Genomic DNA, 24705 nt, shown 5'->3' with positions numbered 1-24705 from the left:
ATCTAGATAGACAAAACCTCAAAATAATGATAGGGACAATAACGGGCCATTGTTCCTTAAACAAACACTTATACAAAATTGATGCTACAGACAGCCCCCTCTGTCGGGGCTGCTTTGAAGCTGAAGAAACGGCGGCTCACGTAATCCTGGAGTGCACGGCAGTGGCCGAACAACGAAAACAAATCCTCGGAACGGTGAGGTCGCTCCGTGAAGCCTGCGAAGACACCAGGAGTCTTCTGCGCTTTTGGGAGGAGCTTGGCTGGCTACGTTAGTAGTCTGGCTCTACACGCACAACGGCCCGAATGTGAGGCTAATTGCGGAGAATGGAGTCTAACATACCATACCATACCATACCATCCACTCGACCACGTCATAACTACTAACAATTATCATACGGTAGTTACAGTATTCGCACTTTACATAAGAATGCATGCGACAATCAATACAAAAGCGCTACGCTATCATATTTTAAGAAAAACAATTATTATCATTATTTCAAGAAAGCAATAAGAAAAAAAATTATAACATTTTTTACTATTTTTGTCTGTCTGTCTGTTTGTTCCGGCTAATCTCTGAAATACCTGAACCGATTTGTACTGGATATTTTTTTACCAGGCAGCTGATGTAATAAAGAGTAACTTAGGCTACTTTTATTTTAGAAAAATAAAGTTATATTCCACGTGGACGAAGTCGCGGGTGCAGCTATTCTATCCTATAATAGGCTTTCTTACACACAAATTGAATTGCCTCTCTGTCAGATTTAGAGCAGATTCTGGCAGTTTATTATGAAATCTTACACAATTACCATACAATGAATACAAATGGATGTGATGCAAATGAAACACAAGTAATCGTCGTCAGTTAGGTTGCAGCGCGGCGGTGATAGTGGGGTCATGGTGATAATAAATATAACTCGTTCATTTTCGGATGTGGCCGATTCGGGCGATGTCCCTCTGTGTATAGGTAACAATACTTGTAAATATGCACAAAAATACCATCAGCGACACGTGCGCGCCCCACACACACACACACACACACACACACACACACACACACACACACACACACACACACACACACACTCAACCCCCTGGCACACGTCAGCGTGTGAACATTCAATAATATGGTAACGATTACACAGATGGTGTACACTGGTGATAGAATGACGACGAATCCAGAAGTGGGACGCGTCCACGCTAACTGTAAATAACATTTTGCATTGTTCCGATTTTGACGATTCTTTCTTATCTATACATATAAATGAAATTGGAGTATTTGTTTGTAATATTGAAATAACCGTTTTTTACTACATGCATATGAATATAAATACGGTACCAAAATAACATTTTTTACAATTTTTCCTGTTTGGTTTCCTGCTAATCTCTGAAATGGCTGGACCGATTTTGACGAGACTTTTATGAACAAGTAGCTGATGTAATAAAGCTTAAAGTTAGGCTACTTTTATTTTAGAAAATAAAGTTAAATTCACGCGGACGAAGTTGCGAGTACAACTAGTCTTAAATAGAGTTGAAGTTGCTATGAAATTTAGAAAACTGCACATATAAATATCGATCTAATCGGTTGTCAATATTTTGTTTATTTATTGAGGGGTTTGGGCAATTGTCAGGTGCTGTAACACTGCGACCTGCATAGATCTATTGTGCTCACCCTTATTCAGAGTTCACTACCTAGACCCGTCAGGGACAAGAATTGAAGGACATTCTTAGGAGCGATGGTTTTTATCTCCCCAAGATATAGTCTAAGCATATACTTGTGACTATATCTTCATTTAAGCATGAGAGGGCTACAACCACATAGGATGTACAGTGGCGTATCCCCTTCTGCTTGGCCAAATCTGCTCCGGTTATCAATAACAAAGCGTTGTTTTTGTGAATATTTTGATCGATCCAGAACAATCTCAAGCAATGGGGCGTGACCCTGCCACGATAGTTATTGGTTTATTGTGTGTGCGATGCAGTGCCGGTGACGTGTCCTACTCTGCCAGGGGTGGCGGCGGGGGTGCGGGGGGTGCTGTCGCCCCCTGGCCCGGACCCGCGGGTTATCACAGCGGTTTGCTGCCGTCATTCACGTCGCGCTATCACAGCAGGGACCCGGCGCACTACCCCATACGATAAGCACTGACTACCTATAATACTATACTTTGCTACACACGTATTGATGATGCCCATAAAAACCAATTCGTAATGATGCAATAGTAACATAATTCATTATTTATCGCCAACATAACATACGCCGACTTAGATAAAGTACTATTCACTCGTATAGATACAGTTAATTAAGTGTTATATATTATACTAGCTGTACTCGCGAGTTTGTCCGCATGGAATTTAACATTATTTTCTAAAATAAAAGTAGCCTAATTTACTCCGTATTACATCAGCTACCTGCCAAAAAAGTCCCGTTAAATCAAGTCATCAACAATCAATGCTTAAGCAGTAAGATTTTCACATTTCTTTTCTAATTGCACAATTGCACTTATTAGAGTGAGGTTGCAGTCCCCGGTGCTATTCACGTGAATTTTCAAGTATTAAATCCACAAAGACTCTACCTTGGTATACATTTTCTACAAAAAAACTCTACATCACCTTCTTCAGTCACCAACCAAGTACAAAAGCAAGCAGGGACTTACTACATTTTCCAAACTTATACTACAAACAGATATTTTTACCTATATGAATTGATGAAATGGTAAGAATGTGTTCCTTCCTGATCTGATCTGATCCATCGATACGATTTTGAAATACATTTGACGATGGAGAGATAGGTGCTGATTAGATATGCCGGCCCAAAGATAAAGTACGGCAGCATTCGGAGACCTATATTATTTGGATACGACGCAATGCTCCTTATATCGGTAATTTAATGACATGCTGTGCTGTGCTGACTAGCTGTACCCGCGTCTTCGTTCGCGTGGAATTTAGCAAAAAAGTTAAATAGAGAATTTTTCTAAAATATAACTTGCCTAAGTTACTCCTTATTACATCAGCTACCTGCCAATAAAAGTCCAGCCATTTCACAGATTAGGCGGAACATACAGGCACAAACAAAAATGGTAACAAATGTTATTTTGATGTATGCACCGTATTTATATTCATATGCATGTAGTAAAAAACGGTTATTTCAATATTAGAAAGATTCATTCGCAATTTTATTTATATGTATAGATGTATATAATAATTGTAATTAGATTGAGTAATTAATCAAATATCTAAATATACGTAAATATATTCACATAATGGTGATGTTATCATATGAACCTCACATTATTTGTCATTATTATAATTATTTTTAATGAGCTCATTATGTAATGTACGTAAATATAGTATGGGAAACGATGTAGGCAGGCGGAGCAGCGGCCGCCAACAGGACTTCTTGTGTTCCGCATACTTTGACTGTGATAAAGGTTGTAGATTATTTTTATCTATTATTCTATTTGTAATACATCGCATATTTTTGTCATAATTCGACGACATCGAAACACAGAACGTCCACACCGCAGTGCAGTCCAGTCCTGGACGTGATCGTGGTCCTGCTCCAAACCGAGTGTGACGCCACGCCGTTTAGTTTTCAAGAGAGACGGTAATTCATACCTAGTACCATCCAATAGATGGATGTGAAACAACGTATCAATTTATATGTTTAACGCCGACAATGCACTTGCAATTTCCCTCGTGTTGCGGGTGCTTATAGGCGGCGGTAATCACTTACCATCAGGTGAGACGCGAGCTCGTCTGTCCCCTGTATGTATGCTGTAAAAAACTATTTTATTATATTCTTTATTGCACAGATAATCATTATCATTACATAGTATAAAATAAAATCGCTGCCGGTCTGTCCCCTATGTATGCTTATATCTTTAAAACTACGCAACGGATTTTGAAGCAGTTTTTTTTAATAGACAGAGTGATTCAAGAGGAAGGTCTATATATATAATACATATATATATATGCGAAACTGGGGTGAGTAGCTAGTACTATATAATTTAGAGATGATGTGAGACAAGGAGGACTTATCCCTAGAAGAGATCTCTTCCAGTCAACCTAAAACAGTGGCATAGGTAGTACTCAATGGGTAATAACTGATGCAAAAAAAATATCAAATGTTATTTTTATAGCATACGAGCTACATGACCAGAGACCTTCAAATCATTATGGATGCCGATATTTTTTTCTTGGACCTGGGCGGCACTCGACAGCAGTCATTCTTAACGATTATATCCTCCTTGTAACATCCCCTATGTTTGTATCTCGTCTCAGTTTGACTACCGCTCTACCAAGCAATTCAAATTCAATTACTGTGTCGTCTGCAACACAATAACTTGTGTGTGTTGGTGTTCTTTTATGTATGACTAGCTGTACCCGCGACTTCGTACGCGTGGTTTTTAACTTTATTTTTCTAAAATAAAAGTAGCCTAAGTTACTCCTTATTACATCAGGTACCTGCCAAGAAAAACCCCGTCAAAATCGGTCCAGCCATTTCAAAGATTAGCCGGAACAAACAGACCGACAGACAGACAGACAAAAATTATAAAAAATGTTATTTTGGTATATGTACCGTATATATATTCATATGCATGTAGTAAAAAACGATTACTTCAATATTACAAACAGACACTCCAATTTTATTTATATGTATAGATAATGGAATGGTGCACACTCCGGCGCTAACGGTTTACGCTGGCGGGGCACCAGTGTAGGATGAGGTCAGGTCAGTTAGCCCATCGTGACATTTCACCAAGAATTTATCCCGATGGTTTCGGGGGGGAACCACGTGACGATTAACCTGCCACGGTACATTGCTAGCAATAAAATCATCAGTCATATTGCTAACAATCCCCTTTCCCCCAGTATTGGTAGCTACACGGCACTGTCGCCGCCAAGAAAAATTTATTTAGTGCAAGGGTCTTCAACCCGCAGCCCGCCGATGTGTTTCCTGCGGTCCGAGAGCATAGGACCGTTTGCAATAACGACGACAATTAAGTAATAAAAGGTACTTTTAATAAAAAATCCTTATAAAAATCCCTATGATGCGGCCCGCTATGCAGAAAAAATTTTTTTTGGCCCTTGATTTGTAAAACGTTGAAGACTGCTGGTTTAGTGTTTGTTTTTACGTAGGTTCGTAGTGTTTGCTCAGATGTAGTACTCACACGATAGTTACAGAGTGCGGGCGGCGCGGCGCGGCGGGAGACAACTATTCCAAGCTGCGCACCGACACCCAAACTGCACCGAATTGTCCCAACACGCCAACCTACGTACTAACATACAGCACACCACACATGCACCTACATATATATATATATATATATATATATATATATATATATATGTATATATATATATATATATATGTTGTACATTAGCTTACGACGCACTTGAACCGCGAGGGTCAGATCGAGGTTCAAGTGAAAACAACGATCTATTTACCTACATACTTAGTAATGTTGTATTTATGTCATTATTGTGTAAACTATATATTTTTCTTTTCTTATGGATGTTAGTGGAATGGTGCCCCTGCGTGCGCTAACTATTTATGTTGGCCGGACACCGGTGGAGGATGATAAGATGAGCCTCATGCTCATCTTAACGGGGCAGTTAGTCCTTTGAAGTAAATTCACCATGAATTTATCACAACGATTTCCGATTAGTGCACATTACTAACAATCCCCTACAGGGTGGACCCTGTATAAACTATTTTATCTGCGGATAGGTCTAACGTAAGTTATTATTAAATAACTTACCTGAAAATAACTTATAATTCCATGCAAATATAGTATAAACAAACTAAACCTCTGGTAGTATAGTAGTGGTTCCCTGTAAACATATACTTTAGTTAGACTACGATATGTACTTTATTATACGGATCCAATGTTAGTGAACTATTAAATTAATTTACGATATAAATATATTAAAATATGATTTCTGAATTGACCGTGTAGCACTCACCCACTCGTATTTATTGTGGGCGGGGAACTGTGTTCTGATGTTTAACTTTGAAAAGTAATGCGGCGCGGCTACAACGGAGTCCTATAGTGTGTACTATGACATTGGTGGTGGAGTGCAGGCGGCAGACGTTCGTTGTTGCCGTCAGTGCTGCGTTGGGGGCGCGGGCGGCGGGGGACGGGGGCGGCCGCGGCTGGTGTACGCGGCGTCGACGCCGAAGTCGTGTGAAGTCGTGTCACAGTGCGGTAGTGCGACACACATTACGAGCGTCGAGCGCGCAGCTGACAGTCCGACATCCGCCGGCCGCTCGCCACGCTGCTGACTGCCGCCTGCTGTCTGCTGTCTGCTGACTGCTGTCTACTGTCTGCTGACTGCTGTCTACTGTCTGCTGACTACTGTCACGCACCCACGTCAGTCGTCGACGACGTGCTCGCTGCTGCCGAGTGTCCGCCGCATCAAGAAATGCCACTAGACGGTCAGTACCCACTCTGACTTTGATTTAAGAATTAGGATACTGAAATGGAATTTAATTACCTGTGAACATTTCAGTGATTGATATTAAAACTAGCTGTTTCCGCGACTTAGTCCGCGTGGAATGTAACTTTATTTTTCTAAAATAAAAGTAGTCTAAGTAGCTCCTTATTACATCACCTACCTGCCAAAAAAAATCCCGTCAAAATCGGTTCAAAGATCAGCCGAAATAAAAAGTTTTATTTATATGTATAGATAAAAGCACATCGACTTAATTCAAACAAAAATCCTAAACGATTGCGATTGTAAGTGTCACTATTTATGAAAAATGCTTTGCGTGAACTTTATAATTTCCAGTAGAAAATACTCATAGCATCCCGACCAATGAGTACACGACTGTATAATACTAGCTTTGGAGACTGTACCGTGGATACCATCGTTTGACCATCACATTTGTAACATTATTTATTTATTTATTCATTGACATCAAAACTAAGCGAGCCTTACAACTTCCCAATATGCTCACTTAGGAAAAATTATACAAAAATACGTCATACTAACTACTCGCCGGCTTCGCACAGTTGTACATGTACGTGTATGTTTATATGTATAATACATGTATTATACATATAAACATTCCTCTTGAATCACTTTATCTATTTAAAAAAACCGCTTCAATATCCGTTACGTAGTTTTAAAGATTTAAGCATACATAGAGACGGACAGACAGCGACACCGACTTTGTTTTATACTATGTAATGATTGACATCGAAACTAAGCAAGCTTTACAGCTTCTTAATACGCTCACTTATGAAAATATATACAAAAATATGATATATTAATAATTAAAAAAAAATATATATTAAAACTACAACAACCTACAATTTTACCATTCTCCATTCTGCTAAAATTCAACAAGTCACATGTAAATATGTGCAGCTCGGGATATCAATTAACAACACCGTTGAGTAGACTCAGTGCAAGAGTAATGGGAGTCTGCTTGACCAGCTCTGTTCTTCTCTTATGTTGTCTCGAACCATTTCTGGACAAACGTAATATTTTCTGCTTAAAGATAATCTCTGAAATGGCTCGACCGATTTTGACGGGACTTTTTTTGGTAGGTACCTGATGCAATAAGGAGTAACTTAGGCTACTTTTATTTTAGAAAAATAAAGTTAAATTTCATTCGCACGAATTCGTGGGAACAGCTACTTATATAAATAAAATTGGAGTGTCTGTTTGTATATACTGGAGTGTTTGTGTTGAAATAACCGTTTTTTACTAGGTGTGCAGTTAGTACGCTATATGTGTGTGTGTGTGTGTGTGTGTGTGTGTAGGAGGAAGTAGTAAGTATGGTAGTAATCAGGAATGTTATGGATATGAAATTATTTCGGATTATCCGTTACTTTCGGTTATGGTTATATTAATATTTTAATGAATTTCAAAAGTAAAATACAAATAGCTAATAATATGGTTAAATAACGTGTCTCAATTAGGCTCCGCCCCTATCCGATATTATCCGAAACTCTTATTTCGGATTCGGTTACGGTTACGGATATTTTTTCATATCGGATATCCGATAGTTTCGGTTACGGTTACGGAGCTCCGTAACATCCCTGGTAGTAATACTATCGGGACTATATTTTGATATATTTATAGATCGGCTGAACAGCAAGTAATTTAATTTTCCTGTTTATTATTTTGCTGATATGTGAACGCAGAGATGTATTGTATGCAAATTACAGTTGTACACACAACTACAGGGTTACACCGCTCCACGTACTCATATCAAGTACTTACCGACTCAAAAATATATATAAGAACTGTTATTTTTAATGAATTTTGAATAACAGGTCGAATGTGAACAGCAAATATTATTCTCATAACATTTTAGTAAGTAGTTGTGTCCGCGATTTGTCCGCTTGAATTTTTAACTTTATTTTTCTAAAATAAAAGTAACCTAAGACACTCCTTATTACATCAGCTACCTGCCAAAAAAAGTCCCGTCAGAATCGGTCCAGCCATTTCAGATATTAGCCGGAACAAATAGACAGACAGATATTTTTTTTATAAAATGTTATTTTAACGGTATACGCTGGCGGGGCACCAGTGGAGGATGATAGAAAGAACATGAAGTCAGATCAGTTAGCCCAACGTGACAAATTCACCGGGAATTTATCATGGTGGTTTCCAGGGGGAACCGCGTGGAGGTCGACCTGACATGGCATAATGCTAGGAATGGGATCATGAGTCCACATTACTAACAATCCTCTTCAGGCCAGAGATACAATTAAGCACTCCCTGTCAATGTGAACTAGTCGAATAATATTTCTAGACTGATGTGGCGTGCGCGAGGGTAATTTATAAAAGGGTCATTGAACCTTGCAAATAGCAGGGTTATTTTAATTTCTTTTGTTGTTGTATTGTATACAATATCCTTGCATTTTTGGCATTGAACCAACGTGTACCTAAAAACTATTGTAATCGTCAAGATTACAAAAATCTTTATTTGTCGTCTCTCTTGTAAGAAGTGATAAACATTCATATGTTACTTGGTCAACGCCCTAAATATAGCTTCTCCCCGCTAAAATATTATAATCTCCCCTTCTTATTATTTCTTATATTCTAGCCCCTCTTCCTCACTAGGCACACTGGGCACGTGCCCAGGGCCCCGCTATGGATTGGAGCCCCCTAGTCTAGTCTAGTCCCTACTCCATTACCAATCAATAACCGATAGCTACTCTACTCTCGCCTGAAAATCAGTCTTAAAATGCTTACCGACTATAGTCAATTTGTACGTTTTTATTAGGTTTTTTATAAATGTATAGCAAGAGCCTGATCCCCTGATAACATAACGACTTTTGAAAAATATTTTTGCCTGCTTTGTTTTGAAGGTAGGGCATCCCCATATACATGTCTATAGAGTAATGACTTTGTCTATTCTAACAAAATAGTGCTTTATTACTATAGTCAGAGGGGCCACACTATTCTAATGTGTCCAGGACCTCTAATAGGTGAAAGACGGCCCTGCTTATGTTGACGCAATCCGACGGTGTTATGTGGTTGGTGCTCGAGTCAGACGGATTTCCCGTTCATATAAACTCGCGCTGGGTTGCCCGCCTATACCGCGCGTGAGACACCACTTCGAAGCTATCCGCTTTGTCTTACTACCTTTAAACACGTCGTATACAGTCCACATCCCACTGAGAGAACAAAGACAACTTTGACCTTGAAGAAGACCAAAACCAGAGACTGGTAGACGCCGTCCATTCCTAGCCATGCCGTCTCGTTCCTTTTATTTATTTGTTTTCGAGTCCAGCCATTTTCTCTGCAAGTGTATTAGGATCGATTGGTTCTCCGTGAGCACATAACTGACTATGAGGAAGCAGAGAATGTTTGTGTGTAGCGAGTAGGTCAGTGCAAAAACCCGCTGATAGTTTTACCTGGTACCACATTAAGGTGTACGTATGTCTAGTCACTAAAGTGTATATCTTCGTGAACACACGGGTATTACTCATTCCGCTGACCGACGCGCTAGCGAACGCACGTATGTGCTCGCTAGTCCCGCCGCCGTCTCGCTGTTCTCTGCTCCCTCGAGCAAACCACCGCGCGCGCACGTAGCGCAGTTACGTTCGCGCGTTCTAATTCTTATACTTCGCCGCGTGTTAGGTGCACTCGGTGCACCTAGCGTGGCCCGGGGCCTCCGTGTCCCGCGCCGACCGCGGCCGACCGCGCTCTCGGCATCCGTTCCGACACAGTGCTACCGGACTTTCCGCGTGTGTAGTGTTGTGTTGTGAGGACTGAAGGAGAAACTCTCTTCGTTCAAGTGAAGTGAAGTGTTGTGTGTGGACGTTCAGTGGCACGGACTGTCGTGAGTTAGGGAGGTGCGTCACGCCTATTGCGCGACGCGCCGATCCGAGCCGCCGCCGCTGCCACCAACACCCGCCGACGCCTGCTGCCTGCCGCCCGCCACCGACGCCACCAAGTAGGTTCGCTTAGGTACACATTTTTCACTCAATAAGATTAGTGATCTTACATATTAGAGTCACATATCAATAGGCACTCACCCCCCTGCCTCACCCGGCAGGGAGGCCCCTGCTGACACCGTCGGCTGCACCCGCCGACGACCGTCCTTATCTTAAGTACTCTTATCTCATTTTTATATTGTTATTTCTACTCTTTGTGTAATATTTTTATATTGTTATTCTATTTCTTTGTGTACCGTTCTATGAAAAATGTCCTTATCAGAGGCCGATATGCCTCTGTTCTTCCAGTTCCTGGAAAAAAAGTGTCCCGGCATTTTAAATGCTTTTATAGCATTCAAAGCCGCCAAGCCTGTGCACTTAGTGTACAGCTCGCCCCCCGCGTCCCCAATGATGACTCAGACTGACACTGACGAATTCGAGGACGATTCCCAACGGCTCCCGCCGCTTCCCCCGACCCAAGCCGACCAGGCCGATCCCGCCTCTCCATCCATGGAGCAGGACGACTCCGTCGCGGAGCTTGACGCTCCTAGTATGGAGCTCGACGCCATCCGCGACGGCGACGTCCCCTCTCCCATCCCCCCGGTCTCCTCAGACGAGGACGATTTTATTCTTGTTGGCAACAAGCGTGCCAAGAAGGCCCAGGGCTCCCAGCCAGCCAAAACAAAGCGTGCCCATGACGGCACCGCTAAAACCGCCCCCGGTCCGAGTGCACGCAAGTCGCACCCCGAGACCAAAGCCCCGCCCCCCGTCATCATCCAGGACAAAAGTGCCTGGAACACCGTATCCAATATGCTTAAAAACAAGCATATCAATTTCAGCCATGCTAAGGCTACCTCTCTAGGGATCAAAGTATCAGTCCCATCATCTGACGACCATCGTCGTCTCACCACCTTCCTGCGGGAGAAAAACATAGGTTATCACACCTATGCTCTCGAGGAAGAGAAAAAGCTCCGCGTTGTAATACGCGGTTTACCCAAGGAGCTCTCAACAGACTCCATCCTTGAGGACCTTCAGTCCCAGAATTACCCAGCGCACGAGGTACATCGTATGTACCAGTCGCGCTCACGCAACAAGGCCGCTATCGACCTTGTTCTAGTTGTATTAGAACTATCCCCAGAAGGCAAATCGATCTTTGATATAAAGAGCGTTTGCCAACTATCCTCACTCTCCGTAGAGGCGCCTCGCAAGCGCACCTACCCCGGACAATGCCACCGTTGTCAGAACTACGGGCACTCTGCCCGTAATTGTTTCGCTCGCCCACGGTGCGTCAAGTGCCTAGGCGATCACGCCACCGCAGATTGCGGCCGTAGGCCCAACACCCCCACGCCCCCAGTTGCACCCTCTGCCTCACAGAGGGTCACACCGCGAATTACCGCGGTTGTTCACGCGCCCCACGTCCCGCCAAAAAGAAGGCCACCCACACCCAGGGCAACCGTGCTCCGGCACGTGCCCCCGCCAAGGCTCAAACACAACCCGAGCCACTCGTACCCGCCCCTCTGCCTGCTAACAATGCCTGGATTAAACCCCCGGCAATTGTAAGCAAGGTAGCACCCAACCCGCCCGCCCAGAAAGCCCAGCCCGCCCAGTCGGCCCCGCCCGCCCAATCGGCCCCGCCCATGCCCATACACAAACCCGTCCCCAAAACACTGCCCGCGGCCCCCAAGGCCAACGGCAGCTCCCTCGCGCAGGACTTCGCATTGGTCGCTCGCTTAGCCAGCACCATCGACCCTAACGAGATTGCCCTTCTGGCCTCCAAGCTCCGCCTGTATAAGGAGTCGCCCCAAAATAGGCTCGCAGCCGTCTGCGAGCACATCGGCGTACTTACCGCCATCCTCAATTTTAACCTGTAATTATGGGTACTCGAGCTCAGAGAGAAAAGCCTCGGTCCGTTCGAATAGCGTTTTTCAACGCGTTCGGATTAAAAAAACAAAAGGAGGAAATAGCCTCCTTTCTCACTGACCACCAAGTCGATATTCTCCTCGTGCAGGAGACCCTACTGAAACGTTCAGTCCGCGATCCTAGAATCGCCAATTACAACATAGTTAGGAACGACCGCACCGCCTGTAGAGGCGGCGGTACGCTCATATACTATAAACGGTCCCTACATTGTATACCGCTACAAACACCGCCTCTCACTCATATGGAGGCCTCCGTTTGTCTTCTCGGCATGACCGGCCACCGACCGCTCGCCGTGGCATCCGTATATCAGCCTCCCGGCAAACTACTGCTGGAAAGCGACCTACGCGCCCTCCTAGATATCAACAGCGCCACCATTCTGGCTGGCGATTTGAATTGTAAACACACCCGCTGGAACTGCCACGTGTCCACGACAAACGGCCACAAACTAGACAGACTAGCCGACTCGCTCGAATTCGAGATAATTGCCCCGCTCCGCCCTACTCATTATCCCCATAACGTCAACCACCGACCCGACATACTGGACATGGCACTGCTGAGGAACGTAACCCTACGGGTGAGCTCCCCAGAAGTCCATGCCGAGCTTAACTCGGACCATCGACCGGTAACCCTCCTTCTGGGCCCTCCGCCCGACACGCCACTACCAACCAAAACAATAACAGACTGGCAACGACTCGAGAAATCTCTCGAATCGACCGACACACCGATACTCAACCGTATTCCCGACGTCATAGAGTCCACCGAGGACACTCTCATTGCGATCGACTCGCTTACTAACCACCTGCAGTCGGCAGTCAAGGACTGCTCCAGGGAGGTACCGGCGACGGACGACCGTCGCTGGCAGCTCCCCGATGACGTAAGGAGGTTAATAAGCGATAAGAACGCAGCCACTAGAGCGTACGATCGCTACCCCTCCGAACCGAACCGGGTGCGCCTGCGAGCCTTACAGCGTAGCGTTAAGGAGCGCATCGCGCAGATCCGGGACGGCCGGTGGGGCAAGCGTCTAGAAGAGATAACGCCATGCCACACCGCGTACTGGCGCATAGCGAAATCTCTCAAAACCGACCAACAGACAAACGACATGCCCCCGCTAGTCCGACCCGACAACACTATAGCCTTCTTCGACGAAGACAAAGCTGAGTGTCTAGCGTCCAACTTAGAAGCCCAATGCTCCCCCAGCACGCTCCCAGTCGAGGCAGGTCATCTCGAGAAGATAGACACCGAAGTCGAACGCATCGCGTCCACCCCGCCCACCGAATCTCTCTCACCAGTCACGCTTGATGAGGTCAAAACGCTAGTTAAACAACTACCTATCAAAAAATCACCCGGCTCAGACGGTATATCGAATAGATTAGTCAAAAGTCTGCTATCCCAACTTTTGTTATTACTCGTCGCTATTTTTAACGCGGCGCTGTCCAACGCTATATTTCCAGACAGCTGGAAAGAAGCCGTGGTCATTGGCATCCCCAAGCCCGGTAAAAATAAATCCGACCCGTCCAGTTATCGTCCTATCAGCCTCCTCAAGGCTATAGGCAAGCTGTACGAGCGAATCCTCCTCGCTCGCCTAAAGGAGTTTATATACTCCAAAGGCCTGCTCATCAATGAGCAGTTTGGTTTCCGAGCCAAACACTCATGCGTCCATCAAGTGCACCGCATCACGGAGCACATTCACAAAAACACTCTGTACTTCGCCACCAAGTCCCCCAAAGGCGGTACAGGCGTCCTATTTTTCGATGTGGCTAAGGCTTTCGATAAAGTCTGGCACAAGGGCTTGGTTTACAAGCTTCATCAGTTAGGTGTCCCCGACAGGCTAGTACTCATTGTACGAGACTTCCTGTCGAATCGCTCTTATCGCTACCGTATAAACGGAGCGTTATCCGACCCGCACCCCATACGAGCCGGCGTCCCTCAGGGCGCCGTCCTCTCTCCGATGCTCTACTCTTTGTACACCAACGACATCCCTAAATTCTCCGACTTAAAAGTCGAAATATCGCTGTTTGCCGATGACACGGCTCTCTTTACATCCGCCAAGTCCCGTGCGACAATAGCCAGACGGCTTCAGAAAGCCGTAACGATACTGGGCGAATGGTTCCGTCGGTGGCGCATAGAAGTCAATCCCGAAAAAAGTGCAGCAGTGTACTTTAGCAGGGAATTCGACTCTATGAATCACCCGATCGAACTATTCGGCCAAAACATCCCGTGGGTTTCGAAAACGAAATATCTCGGCGTCACCCTAGATAGGAAACTAACGTTTCGTCCTCACATCAAGCGTGTCCGCGACCGAGCCGCCTTTATACTAGGGCGACTCTATCCTTTTATTAACAAGCACAGTAAAATGTCGCTTCGCAACAAGCTGACATTATACAAGGCTTGCATCCGTCCCATCATGACCTACGCTAGTCCCGTATTCGCCCACATACCCTACTGCTTAATCAACAGACTACAGGTCATTCAGAATAGGTTTCTGCGTCGAGCCACCGGTGCGCCGTGGTTCGTTCGCAGCGTAGATCTCCACCGCGATCTTAATCTGCCCTCCATCAAGCAGTTTATGAAGGAAGCGTCTCGACGCTACTTCGACTCTGCCCAATCCCACCCTAATCCGCTTATAGTCAGTGCGGTCGACTACGCACCGAGGAGTAATATCCGACATACGCGACAACGTCGCCCGAGGCACGTTCTCATTGACCCCGACGACCCCATAACGGCAGGTAACCTCCCCACGGGCCCACCCGTTCCACCCCGACCACACTTTTACACACACACACGACACCGTCCTCGCCGGCGAAGACGACGACCTCAAACACACAATATCGCGCATTCAACCGGGCGCCTGCGCGCGCCCGGGCGCTCCACACCGGCGCCCCCGGGCGCCCATCCGATCGATCCCCCGTCCAATTCAAACAGGGATCGAAATTACGACGGCCTGAGCCGAGGTTCGAACCCCTAGTGGTGCCCTCAGACTAAAGTCGTATCCGTCGGGCAGGAGTTGGCCTTCAGCCGCTCCATAAGTCCTTCCGCGGGTTTGGAGTGCCATCTGCACTCGCCCCATAACGTCCGGTGAAGCTGTAAAGGCCAGCTACGGCCAACAGCATTAGAGTAGTCCGAAAAAAAAAAAAAAAAAAAAAAAAACGGGTATTACTCAGCGAGTATTCCACGCGGCTCGTCATCTTATGCTTCAAAAAACGTTTTAACGTTAAGGCGTCTTACAAGTTATTTAACTGCTCCTTTATTTTCATCTGTGAATGGATACAGATCAATTCAGCTAGTAATTTTGTTCTTTTAACTTATTCATTGTAGATAATATTTTGAGCTACATACATACATGAGTTTGAGAGTAAGGCTATTGATATGAAATTTGAACGCCCCTGTGAGTGGGTGTGATATTCTCTTTTATTTTCTATAATCTGTGGTACACGAAGGCAGGTAGACGACAGTAAGCTTATATATTCATTTAATAATCCTTAATCACTACATAGTATAAAACAAAGTGGCTGTCGCTGTCTGTCCGTCCCTATATGCTTAAATCTTTAATATAGTATAGTATAGTATAAATCAGTTGTTTTGTTGTACAGGAAAGTTATATAAAGTTGCAACAATAAAAATTTATGTGTATTGTATATTGCACTTTATAGCAATCCATGATAACTCATTTGTAAAAATCACATGTAAACATATTTATCGACGGAGTTATAATAAATAAAATCATAAACTTAGTATCTAAATATAAAATATCGCTATTTTTTATCAATCATATTTATTATACATATATTTTAACGTAGATAGGTTAACAATAAAAATGACTCTTGATAAACTGAATTAAATAAAACATCCGGTTTCTTTTGCCTAAAACGAAACCGGATGAATTAAATTAAAAATCTGTACTAATAAATAATTCTACATGCAATAAAGCGATTCGCTTATTAGATATAGAAATAATCTTTATTCAAATAAACTCATTACAAGTACTTTTGAATAGTCATATTTTGATTCTACCACTCATTCGGAATGCAGATTCATCACAAGAAGAATGAGCAAGAAACGTGTGTTGCTCTTTTTAATATTGAATAGATGTTTTTTTTATATAAATAATTACTGTATAACAAGTAAGAGGCATGCGATAATCAACATAGAAATCGCTACGCACTCATTATTAGTGTAATCAGATAATTTGTCAGTGCTATGGATTTAAAATTTTTCTATAAAAAACATAACATATTGTTTGGTTACAGGTACATCTGTATTTTTTCGAACTATTTCGTACTGTTGCTTGTAGATGTAGATTTACATATTCCTCGGTCGATATATATTTTTTTATATATCCCCCGAAATTGGGAGATGCTCGGAGGGTACTCTATACCCGCGGAAGGACTTGTGGAGTGGCTGAAGTCCAACTCTGAATAAAATGTACCTATTCTTCATTACATAGTATAAAACACGCTGTCGTGGTCTGTCCGTCCCTATGTACGCTTAAATCTTTAAAACTACGCAACGGATTTTGAAGCGGTTTTTTTAAAGTACATAGAGTGATTCAATAGGAAGATTTATATATATAATACGTGTCCACCGGGGCGAGTAGCTAGTTAATGAATAAAACAATTAAAAGTAGGTATAAAGAAATATTCGCAAATTGATTTTCAATTTGGATAGCGGTAGGTATATGTAGGTGTAGCTATCATATCATATATGTCACGCATATCTCGTTGGTATATAATACCCATAATGTTGGTGTGGGTGTCGGCGCATTGTACAACATTATCTACGAATACGAGCCACGTGTCGGGCCGAGCCTCCGGCGCGGAGTCGGCGCCGGCGCATGCTGCGTAGGTAGCTACTGTAAACTGTTGTTGTTTGCACACGTGTGCCATACACACATGCCTAAAATATGCAGCATAATTTTGCAATATTTTAAAATATTTGGGTAGCTCTCGCATCCTACATTATGTGCTGAAATATATTCATAACATAATTTGCGATTTAATAACGATTACCTATTCGGTTTATACAGCTACCGGATTGATAGGTAACCTACATAAGTGTTGATATCTATCACAATCTACTCTTAGACACTAAAAAGTTCTGTATAAAAAAATATATAATAAAATCTTTAATAGAAATTACAATCTAAATATGAAATATAAAACTATATGGTCAGTACGTCAGCAACAATAAGTATAGCTGAAAAATATTTTGAACATCATCAGTTTATAGATAAACCTAAATGGTGATATGTACAACCTCAGATATGGCCTAAACACAGAAGTGTAGCGTGCCTTGGCGGAGCCCCGTATAAAAATTTGTTTGGGGGCCCTTACGAAGGGTAAAAAAATCGTGAAAGTGTGTGATGCGAACGTTTTTTTTGTCTTACCTATTGCGAGGCCCTTTATCAATTAATTAAATCATTTTTGCTTACGCACGTTCGGGGCCCCGTATAATTGATACTACGCTCCTGACGACACAGCACAGCATATCAGCACTGCGACTGTAAGGTGTCACATGATACGTCGAGTGCGGGTCATGTTGCCAACTAATATACATAGTAGGGGGGACGGGGATTGTTAGTAAGGGGGTCTAGTGTCCCCATTGCTAGCAATGTACCATGTTAGGTCGACCTCCACGCGGTGCCCCTGGAAACCATTGTGGTTAATTCCTGGTTATTTAATCACGATGGGCAAACTGACCTGACCTCATGCTCCGCCAGCGTAAACCGTTAGTGCAGGCGGGTGGACCATATCATTATTAACTATGATATACATATATACATAATGGTGTATGTTATTGGTTGACAATATATTTTTTTCTTTAGTTACCTAATTAAATAGATAATTGAGTATTAACATAAGGTCCGGTACGATGGTGTAGGTGCCTACGTTATTAATATTATCTCATATTATCTCTACCTACTTTAATATGTCGTTGTTGTTATTCTTATGATACTCATTACATTTCTGTTTATTATGCGATGCAGGTAGATTTGTAATACAGAATCATTAGCATCCTCTGCATGCTAATGATTCTGATTTGATTTGATTCTGTAATGAAATCATTTCAATCGCTCTTCATATTAATATATGTAAGTACGTAGATATACTACGTATCACGGACGGGACATGCTGAAAGTATAGCAGTAATTATAGCAGTATTCGAAATGCAATATCCTATTTCTATTTAAATTCTTCTTTTAGAAATTATTTACATGAAATACTTTTTTATGTAATATGTTACTTTGGTATAAAATAATACATCACACTAAAGTATTTTATTATAAAAACAATAGTTATAATCACGACTTAGGCTCTGATGTCGGCTACATGGATCAGGGAGGGAAACCCCAAGTGGCGCCCGTGACTTGTGACACGGGTGTAGGTTTCTTTTTAGGTTTAAAGGACCCTTTTAGATTGCATTAACATCTTCACTACTTGTGGTATCCTCCCAGTCCCAACTAATAAACCCCCCAATGCCTACAATATTCACAATTACATTTCTCTTAATTGTTTTTATAATAATATAAACACTGTAACATTTTCGCTCCAAACTCCCGCTGCCTCAGTTCAATCCATCCGTCAATCTACTTGTCAATGTCATAACGATTATTTGGGCTCTGGCCTCTGCCGTTTCGTTTCAGGTTAGTCTGAATGCCTTAGATAAAGAAGCATGATTATTGAATTTACCATTTTTAATTAATGGTGCCTCACACGATAGTTAACATTTATATGCATAGTATAGAGAAGTTGTGCTGACGTAGACATCTATGTGAAATAATATTTTTGAGTTGTACCTACTTAAATATATAAATAACTGTTACTTGACACAGGAACATGCTGGAGTATTGGATTAACGCTTTATGTGAAATGTCGAGGCGGTCGCCTGATGTCGTTACTGTTGTGTAGTAACTGTTCGATTGCCGCGTTGCAGATGACGCAGGTGAGGCGGGAGTGGCGGCGTGGGTGCGGCGCTGGTGGCGCGCGCTGCTGGCCGAGCTGCTCGCGACCATGCTGCTCGTCTTCCTCGGGGTCGCCTCCGTCATACCGGTGAAGCCAGACCAGGACATCCCGCTCACCAACCCCGCGCTGGCGTTCGGACTGGTCATCATCATGAACATTCAGGTGGGGAATAAAGATTGGTATCATTTCGAATCGAATTCATTTCTATCCTTGCGGATATTCGTACCTATTCAATGCTTTTAGTCAGGGGCGGATCGTGTATTTGTGGGGCCCTGGACTAAATCTACTTAGTAATATAATTAGGTAGGCCCACCTAATTATATTACTCAACTAAAAATATACACAGACCAAAAACAAGCGACCAGAAATTTCCCGTTCCTTTCGATAGTACTTGCATGAGTTGATTGATCTCAGGGTTGCCAACCTTATGGTAGGTTTTTTAACATTCTAGATATTATTTTATATTCAAAATATCGTTTCAGTGGGTACTGGGGGCCCTTTATATCCTCGGGGCCCTGGACTGCAGCCCAAAAAGCCCTTAGGTAGATCCGCACCTTCTTTTAGTGCTATGTTTTGGTAGATATGAAATATAATAATTACCACGGCGTCATTTAGTCCCAAGTTAAGCAGAACTCGTGTTATGGGTAGGTACTAGACGATCGATATAAACGCTCAGTGATTTTTTTACTAATACATCCATAATTTAAATTTTGTATATAAAAAACACCCAGACCTGTACAAACAACCGTATTCACGTAAAGAAATATTTAGCGGCTATGTTGGGGTCGAAGACAGTTTTGTAGACAGCGACTACAGGTTCACCGACCTATAGGGGCCGAGTGCAGATGGCACTCCAAACCAAAGGAAGGACTTATGGAGCGGCTGAAGGCCAACTCCCGCCTGTATACGACTTTAGTCTGAGGCCTGAGGACTTCGGCTCAGGCCGTCGTAATATCGATCCCCGTTTAAATTGGACGGGGGATCGATCGGAGTGGTAGGGTGTGTGTGTATGTGTGTGTGTGTGTGTGTGTGTGTGTGTGTGTGTGTGTGTGTGTGTGTGTGTGTGTGCCGTGTATTGAGTATTGAGTGGTGGTGTCCGCAGGCGTTCGGCGCAACGTCGGGTGCGCACATGAACCCGGCGGTGACGGTGGCGGCGGTGGCGGCGGGGCGGCTGCGCGCGGCGGCGGCGGCGGGGTACGTGCTGGCGCAGGTGGCGGGCGCGCTGCTCGGGTTCGGTGCTCTGGTGGCGCTGCTGCCGGCGCACGCGCTGCGGAACAACGCGGGCTGCACGTGGCCCGCGCACGTGTCGCCGGCCGCCGCGCTCTGCGTGGAGGCCGCCATGACGGGGCTGCTGGCGCTGCTCTGCTGCGGGCTGTGGACGCAGCACGACCCCGCGCGCCCCGACCACACCGCGCCGCTCAAGTTCGGACTCGGCGTCGCCGGACTCGTCTACGCCGGGGTGAGCGTCTACCGCCCCACACGTACCGTCTCCGGACACGACTCCACAGTTTATAAGCTATTTCAGCCGCCGAAAAGTACGAGGCCGTTCGGCGACTAAAATAGTTTATAAACGTAGATGTGCTTCATTTGAAGAGTGAAGTGGCAACGCAATGTCAACGCCACTCCGACAGCCTCGATCATTACAATTAAGTATCTTTATAAAAGAAATTCTCTACGTATCCTCCGCGTGTTACTATTAGCGTAGCAAAATTACGATTTGGCACCACTCTCTTTCATGCTTCTTTTAATACATCGGTGCAGAAGACAAAAAACTATATATAATTCTATGACGAGATTTTATTATAGTTAATATTGATTTGATGTATAGTAACATAGATGTAATGGGACAATTTGTAACCTACTGCAGATCATTCAAGAAAAAATTAATTACTGCGTCACACAATTTTACGGTCGAAAAAATAAACAACAAAAATTATCTTATTGTATTAAATTTAATTAATTTAATTAAAAATTATCTCTGGTATTGTTAGCCGTAGTCATTTTCAGTCTCTACACCGAGCTATATTCAATTTGAATTAAATACAGGCAATAATAAATTTCAACTATATCTCATTTGTTCAATTTTGTAAGGAAAAAAATGAACACACCTATGTATAGGGGTGTGTATATGTACTCATCATGTATATATATACTAACCATAACTCCCTTTTGCTTTGCCGTAGGTGGGTAAAAAGGCGGATTAAATTTCATCATCTCGATAGAATACTTTTGTTTTTAACTAATTTGATTTGTCGATTAAAAAATATATAAAAAAGGGGAGGTATATCTTGGCAGTCGAGTCCAAAGGGCCCATTTAAGTATTACGTAAGCAGATATTACATTTACCGCCACATCCCCTTTGTCCTCTTACCCCCCCCCCCCCCCCCGCCTCCCCGCCCTCCCCCCAAAACAAACAAAAAGTAAACAACTTCCGATGACGTAATCATCATCTACACTCTTCCACCCCCGTACTTGAACGACCGAGCATGCGATTCTGAAGTAGCTTCTTTTCCCTCCGTCTCTAAAATACATCTCATTACTTGTAATCGAATACCTTTACGAACTTGTTATAGGGCGAGATGACCGGGACCAGCCTAAATCCGGCCAGGAGCTTGGCACCGGCCATATTCCACAACTTCTGGGAGCATCATTGGGTTAGTGATTTACTATATATATTTACAATCTACCGTATAGTAATTTTAAGTAGCTATGACGTGGAATGAGTAGTCATGCTCACTAAAATGTCCAGACATGTGGCGGCGTGGTGGGCCGAATCATTGGGCGTCCTAAAATACGGTCGTACGCAGTGATGGCTGTTTCATCCGTCATACTCGTGAACGAGTGCTGCTTGTAGGGACTGGTCTGCTCTTATCACTACGACTGATTTAATCTTATTGTATATTTATATTTGATCCTATAAAATTAGTGCTAGTTGGTATTTGAAAAATGTAAACTTACTACAAGGATTATTTAAAAGAGCAACACAAGTTTCTTGCACGTTCTTGTGATGTGACAGCTTGTAAACAGTTTTGTAGAGAGAGACTATATGTAGACCACTTCGGTGGTATAACCTGTATGGCACACACCCGCCGACGGCGCTCGACCTTTTTTTTTCAAACTATTCTAATGCTGTTTGCCGCAGTCGGCCTCTACGACTTCACCGAACGATAGGGGCCGAGTGCAGACGGCACTCCAAACCAAAGGTCGAAGGCTTCTCGCCTGACGGATACTTCAGTCTAGATACGGCTCGGGTCGTCGCAATTCTGAACCCTACTTGAATCGGAGGAGGGTTCGACCGAGCGCGGAGTGTGCGCGGGTGGTGTGAGCCGGTGCGTGGTGTGGTGTCGGCAGGTGTACTGGCTGGGTCCGCTGGGCGGGTCGGCGGCGGCGACGCTGCTGCACCGCCACGTGCTGTGCGCGGCGCGCGGCGTCGCTCGCGACGAGGCGCTGCCGCTCAGAGACAAGCCCGCCGCCTGACGCGGCCCGCACCCGCGGGACCTACCGCGGCCCGCACCCGGAGTCTCCCTCCTACCGGACCTACCGCGGCCCGCACCCGGAGTCTCCCTCCTACCGGACCTACCGCGGCCCGCACCCGGAGTCTCCCTCCTACCGGACCTACCGCGCGCGCGGAGCGGCCCGCACCCGGAGTCTCCGGACCTGCGCTCCGGACCTACCGTTTTTCGCGCGTAGTCGTTAGGATCTCAAAGATATTCTAAAGTTGCCATATGTAATATTATTGTCGAAATCTTTTGTTTTATAATATTAATGCTAAGTTAACGCGTCGAGTCGTTCGAAGCAGGGTATATGTAGCTAATGTTTAAACAGTAATTTTATATGTCCTTTATAATTGCAATGTATGATCATATACAGGGTATTACATTAGTATATGTTGTTACTGTGTGCTGTACACTGTCGTTAAATAGTTACGATTAATCAAGTACGCTATGTAGGCCTACAGAATATGAGCTAAGACTGAAATGTTCAAGTGTGAGGGAGTGCGATGTAACTGTTTACAAAATGAACTTTAAATCTAGTACTCAGTCGTTAATGTTGTTTCACTGAACCTAAGCGGGTACTGGACTGTGGTACCCGTGTGTGTGTCTGTGTATGTGTGCGCCTGTACGCTCCCGACTCCAATGTTTTAGTGCCGCCAATGTTCAGTTGTTCATTTTATCACTTTGTAAATATGATTAAATTAGTATTTTTGTTACAAATCGCATTTTATTTGATACTAGCTATTGCTGCGACTTCGTCCGCGTGGAATTCAATTTTATTTATCTAAAATAAAAGTAGCCTAAGTTACTCCTTATTACATCAGCTACCTGCCAAAAAAAGTCCCGTCAAAATCGGTCCAGCCATTTCAGAATTTAGCGGAAACAAACAGACAGACGAAAATTTAAAAAAATGTCTCTTTGGTGTATGTACCGCATTTACATTCATATGCTTGTAGTAAGGAACGGTCATTTCAATATTACAAGCAGACACTCCAATTTTACTTATATGTATACATGTATAGATTTACCAACAGTAACAGTACCGTCGGCAACGACCGGTAATAAAATAATAAAAGGCAAGAGACAGAACAATGTTTCATTTCCAGGACTGAAGATCAAATATGAAATTATATATTTTCTACTTTTCATACAATACTTTTATAATTATCATAACTACAATGGTTTATTCGTCACTTATGATTAAATTATTATAAATATTTTGAACTAGTATTCGTATTCAACACCGCAACACTCCGGTCCTTCCGATACGATGCATCTTATTCGTGTGCAGACAGTCCGTGCTCACGGATTTTCTAATCCGATCTACTGAACATCGTATCGAAATGAGAGAAAATAATTTTATCTTAACCTGTTAACCGGGTAATTCCTATTATAATTACGCAGCATACAACGGACGCTGTCTCACTAGGACGTGTCAGTCAGTACGTCAGCACAATATAATGTAATGTATATATTTTGATATGAAATATTCCACCCGCTCCAGGTTCCAGGGCGCAGCAGAAATTAAAAATATGTAGGTATACATATGTCTTACACGTACACAAAAGTTTGAATTTTGACGTTACGTCCCGCTCGGTTAACAGGTTAATGGAGCTCCGACTCCTTTGTTCGTCAGCTGAGGTCGGAAGAACGCAGACAAACGATGTTATGCACGCGTTGCGGTGTCAAGTATTCGCGTGCGTTCTCGTACATTATCGATCGTACCTGTCACAACCCGCACATTACTCAGCACAATCAGAAAGTGTCGCCGAATCATTGTCGAGACACTCGTCTCCTAAATAATACTTCTTACAATAAAAAACACAAATGGTCAGTTCATCGGCCGATTAGCTCCTCGAACGGACACTACTATCCTACGACTCTTACACACTATGCACTTCCTTCGCACGAGTCAGTCAAATATCGAACCGGGAAA

At 43.6% G+C, this 24705-nt stretch overlaps 1 protein-coding gene across 1 annotated transcript; it reads left to right on the top strand.

The window, feature by feature from the left end:
* Nucleotides 1-6152: 6152 nt before the first annotated feature.
* Nucleotides 6153-22756, top strand: LOC131841042 (glycerol uptake facilitator protein-like 6). The gene is made up of 5 exons (XM_059189275.1): nucleotides 6153-6435; nucleotides 19247-19437; nucleotides 20378-20734; nucleotides 21849-21929; nucleotides 22627-22756. The coding sequence occupies exons 1-5, from the start codon at nucleotides 6423-6425 to the stop codon at nucleotides 22750-22752; spliced, it is 768 nt and encodes a 255-aa protein (XP_059045258.1). The 5' UTR covers nucleotides 6153-6422; the 3' UTR covers nucleotides 22753-22756.
* The last annotated feature ends 1949 nt before the right edge of the window (nucleotides 22757-24705 follow it).

Source organism: Achroia grisella, unplaced genomic scaffold (genome assembly GCF_030625045.1).
Source record: "Achroia grisella isolate CSIRO2021 unplaced genomic scaffold, CSIRO_AGI_Agris_v1 utg157, whole genome shotgun sequence".
Taxonomy (NCBI): domain Eukaryota; kingdom Metazoa; phylum Arthropoda; class Insecta; order Lepidoptera; family Pyralidae; genus Achroia; species Achroia grisella.
This window is presented reverse-complemented; position numbering and strand designations above follow the sequence as displayed.

Coding starts and splice junctions, on each gene's coding strand:
- LOC131841042 (XM_059189275.1), top strand. Junction 19,438..20,377: donor TCATCATCATGAACATTCAG/GTGGGGAATAAA, acceptor TGGTGTCCGCAG/GCGTTCGGCGCAACGTCGGG. Junction 21,930..22,626: donor ACTTCTGGGAGCATCATTGG/GTTAGTGATTTA, acceptor TGGTGTCGGCAG/GTGTACTGGCTGGGTCCGCT.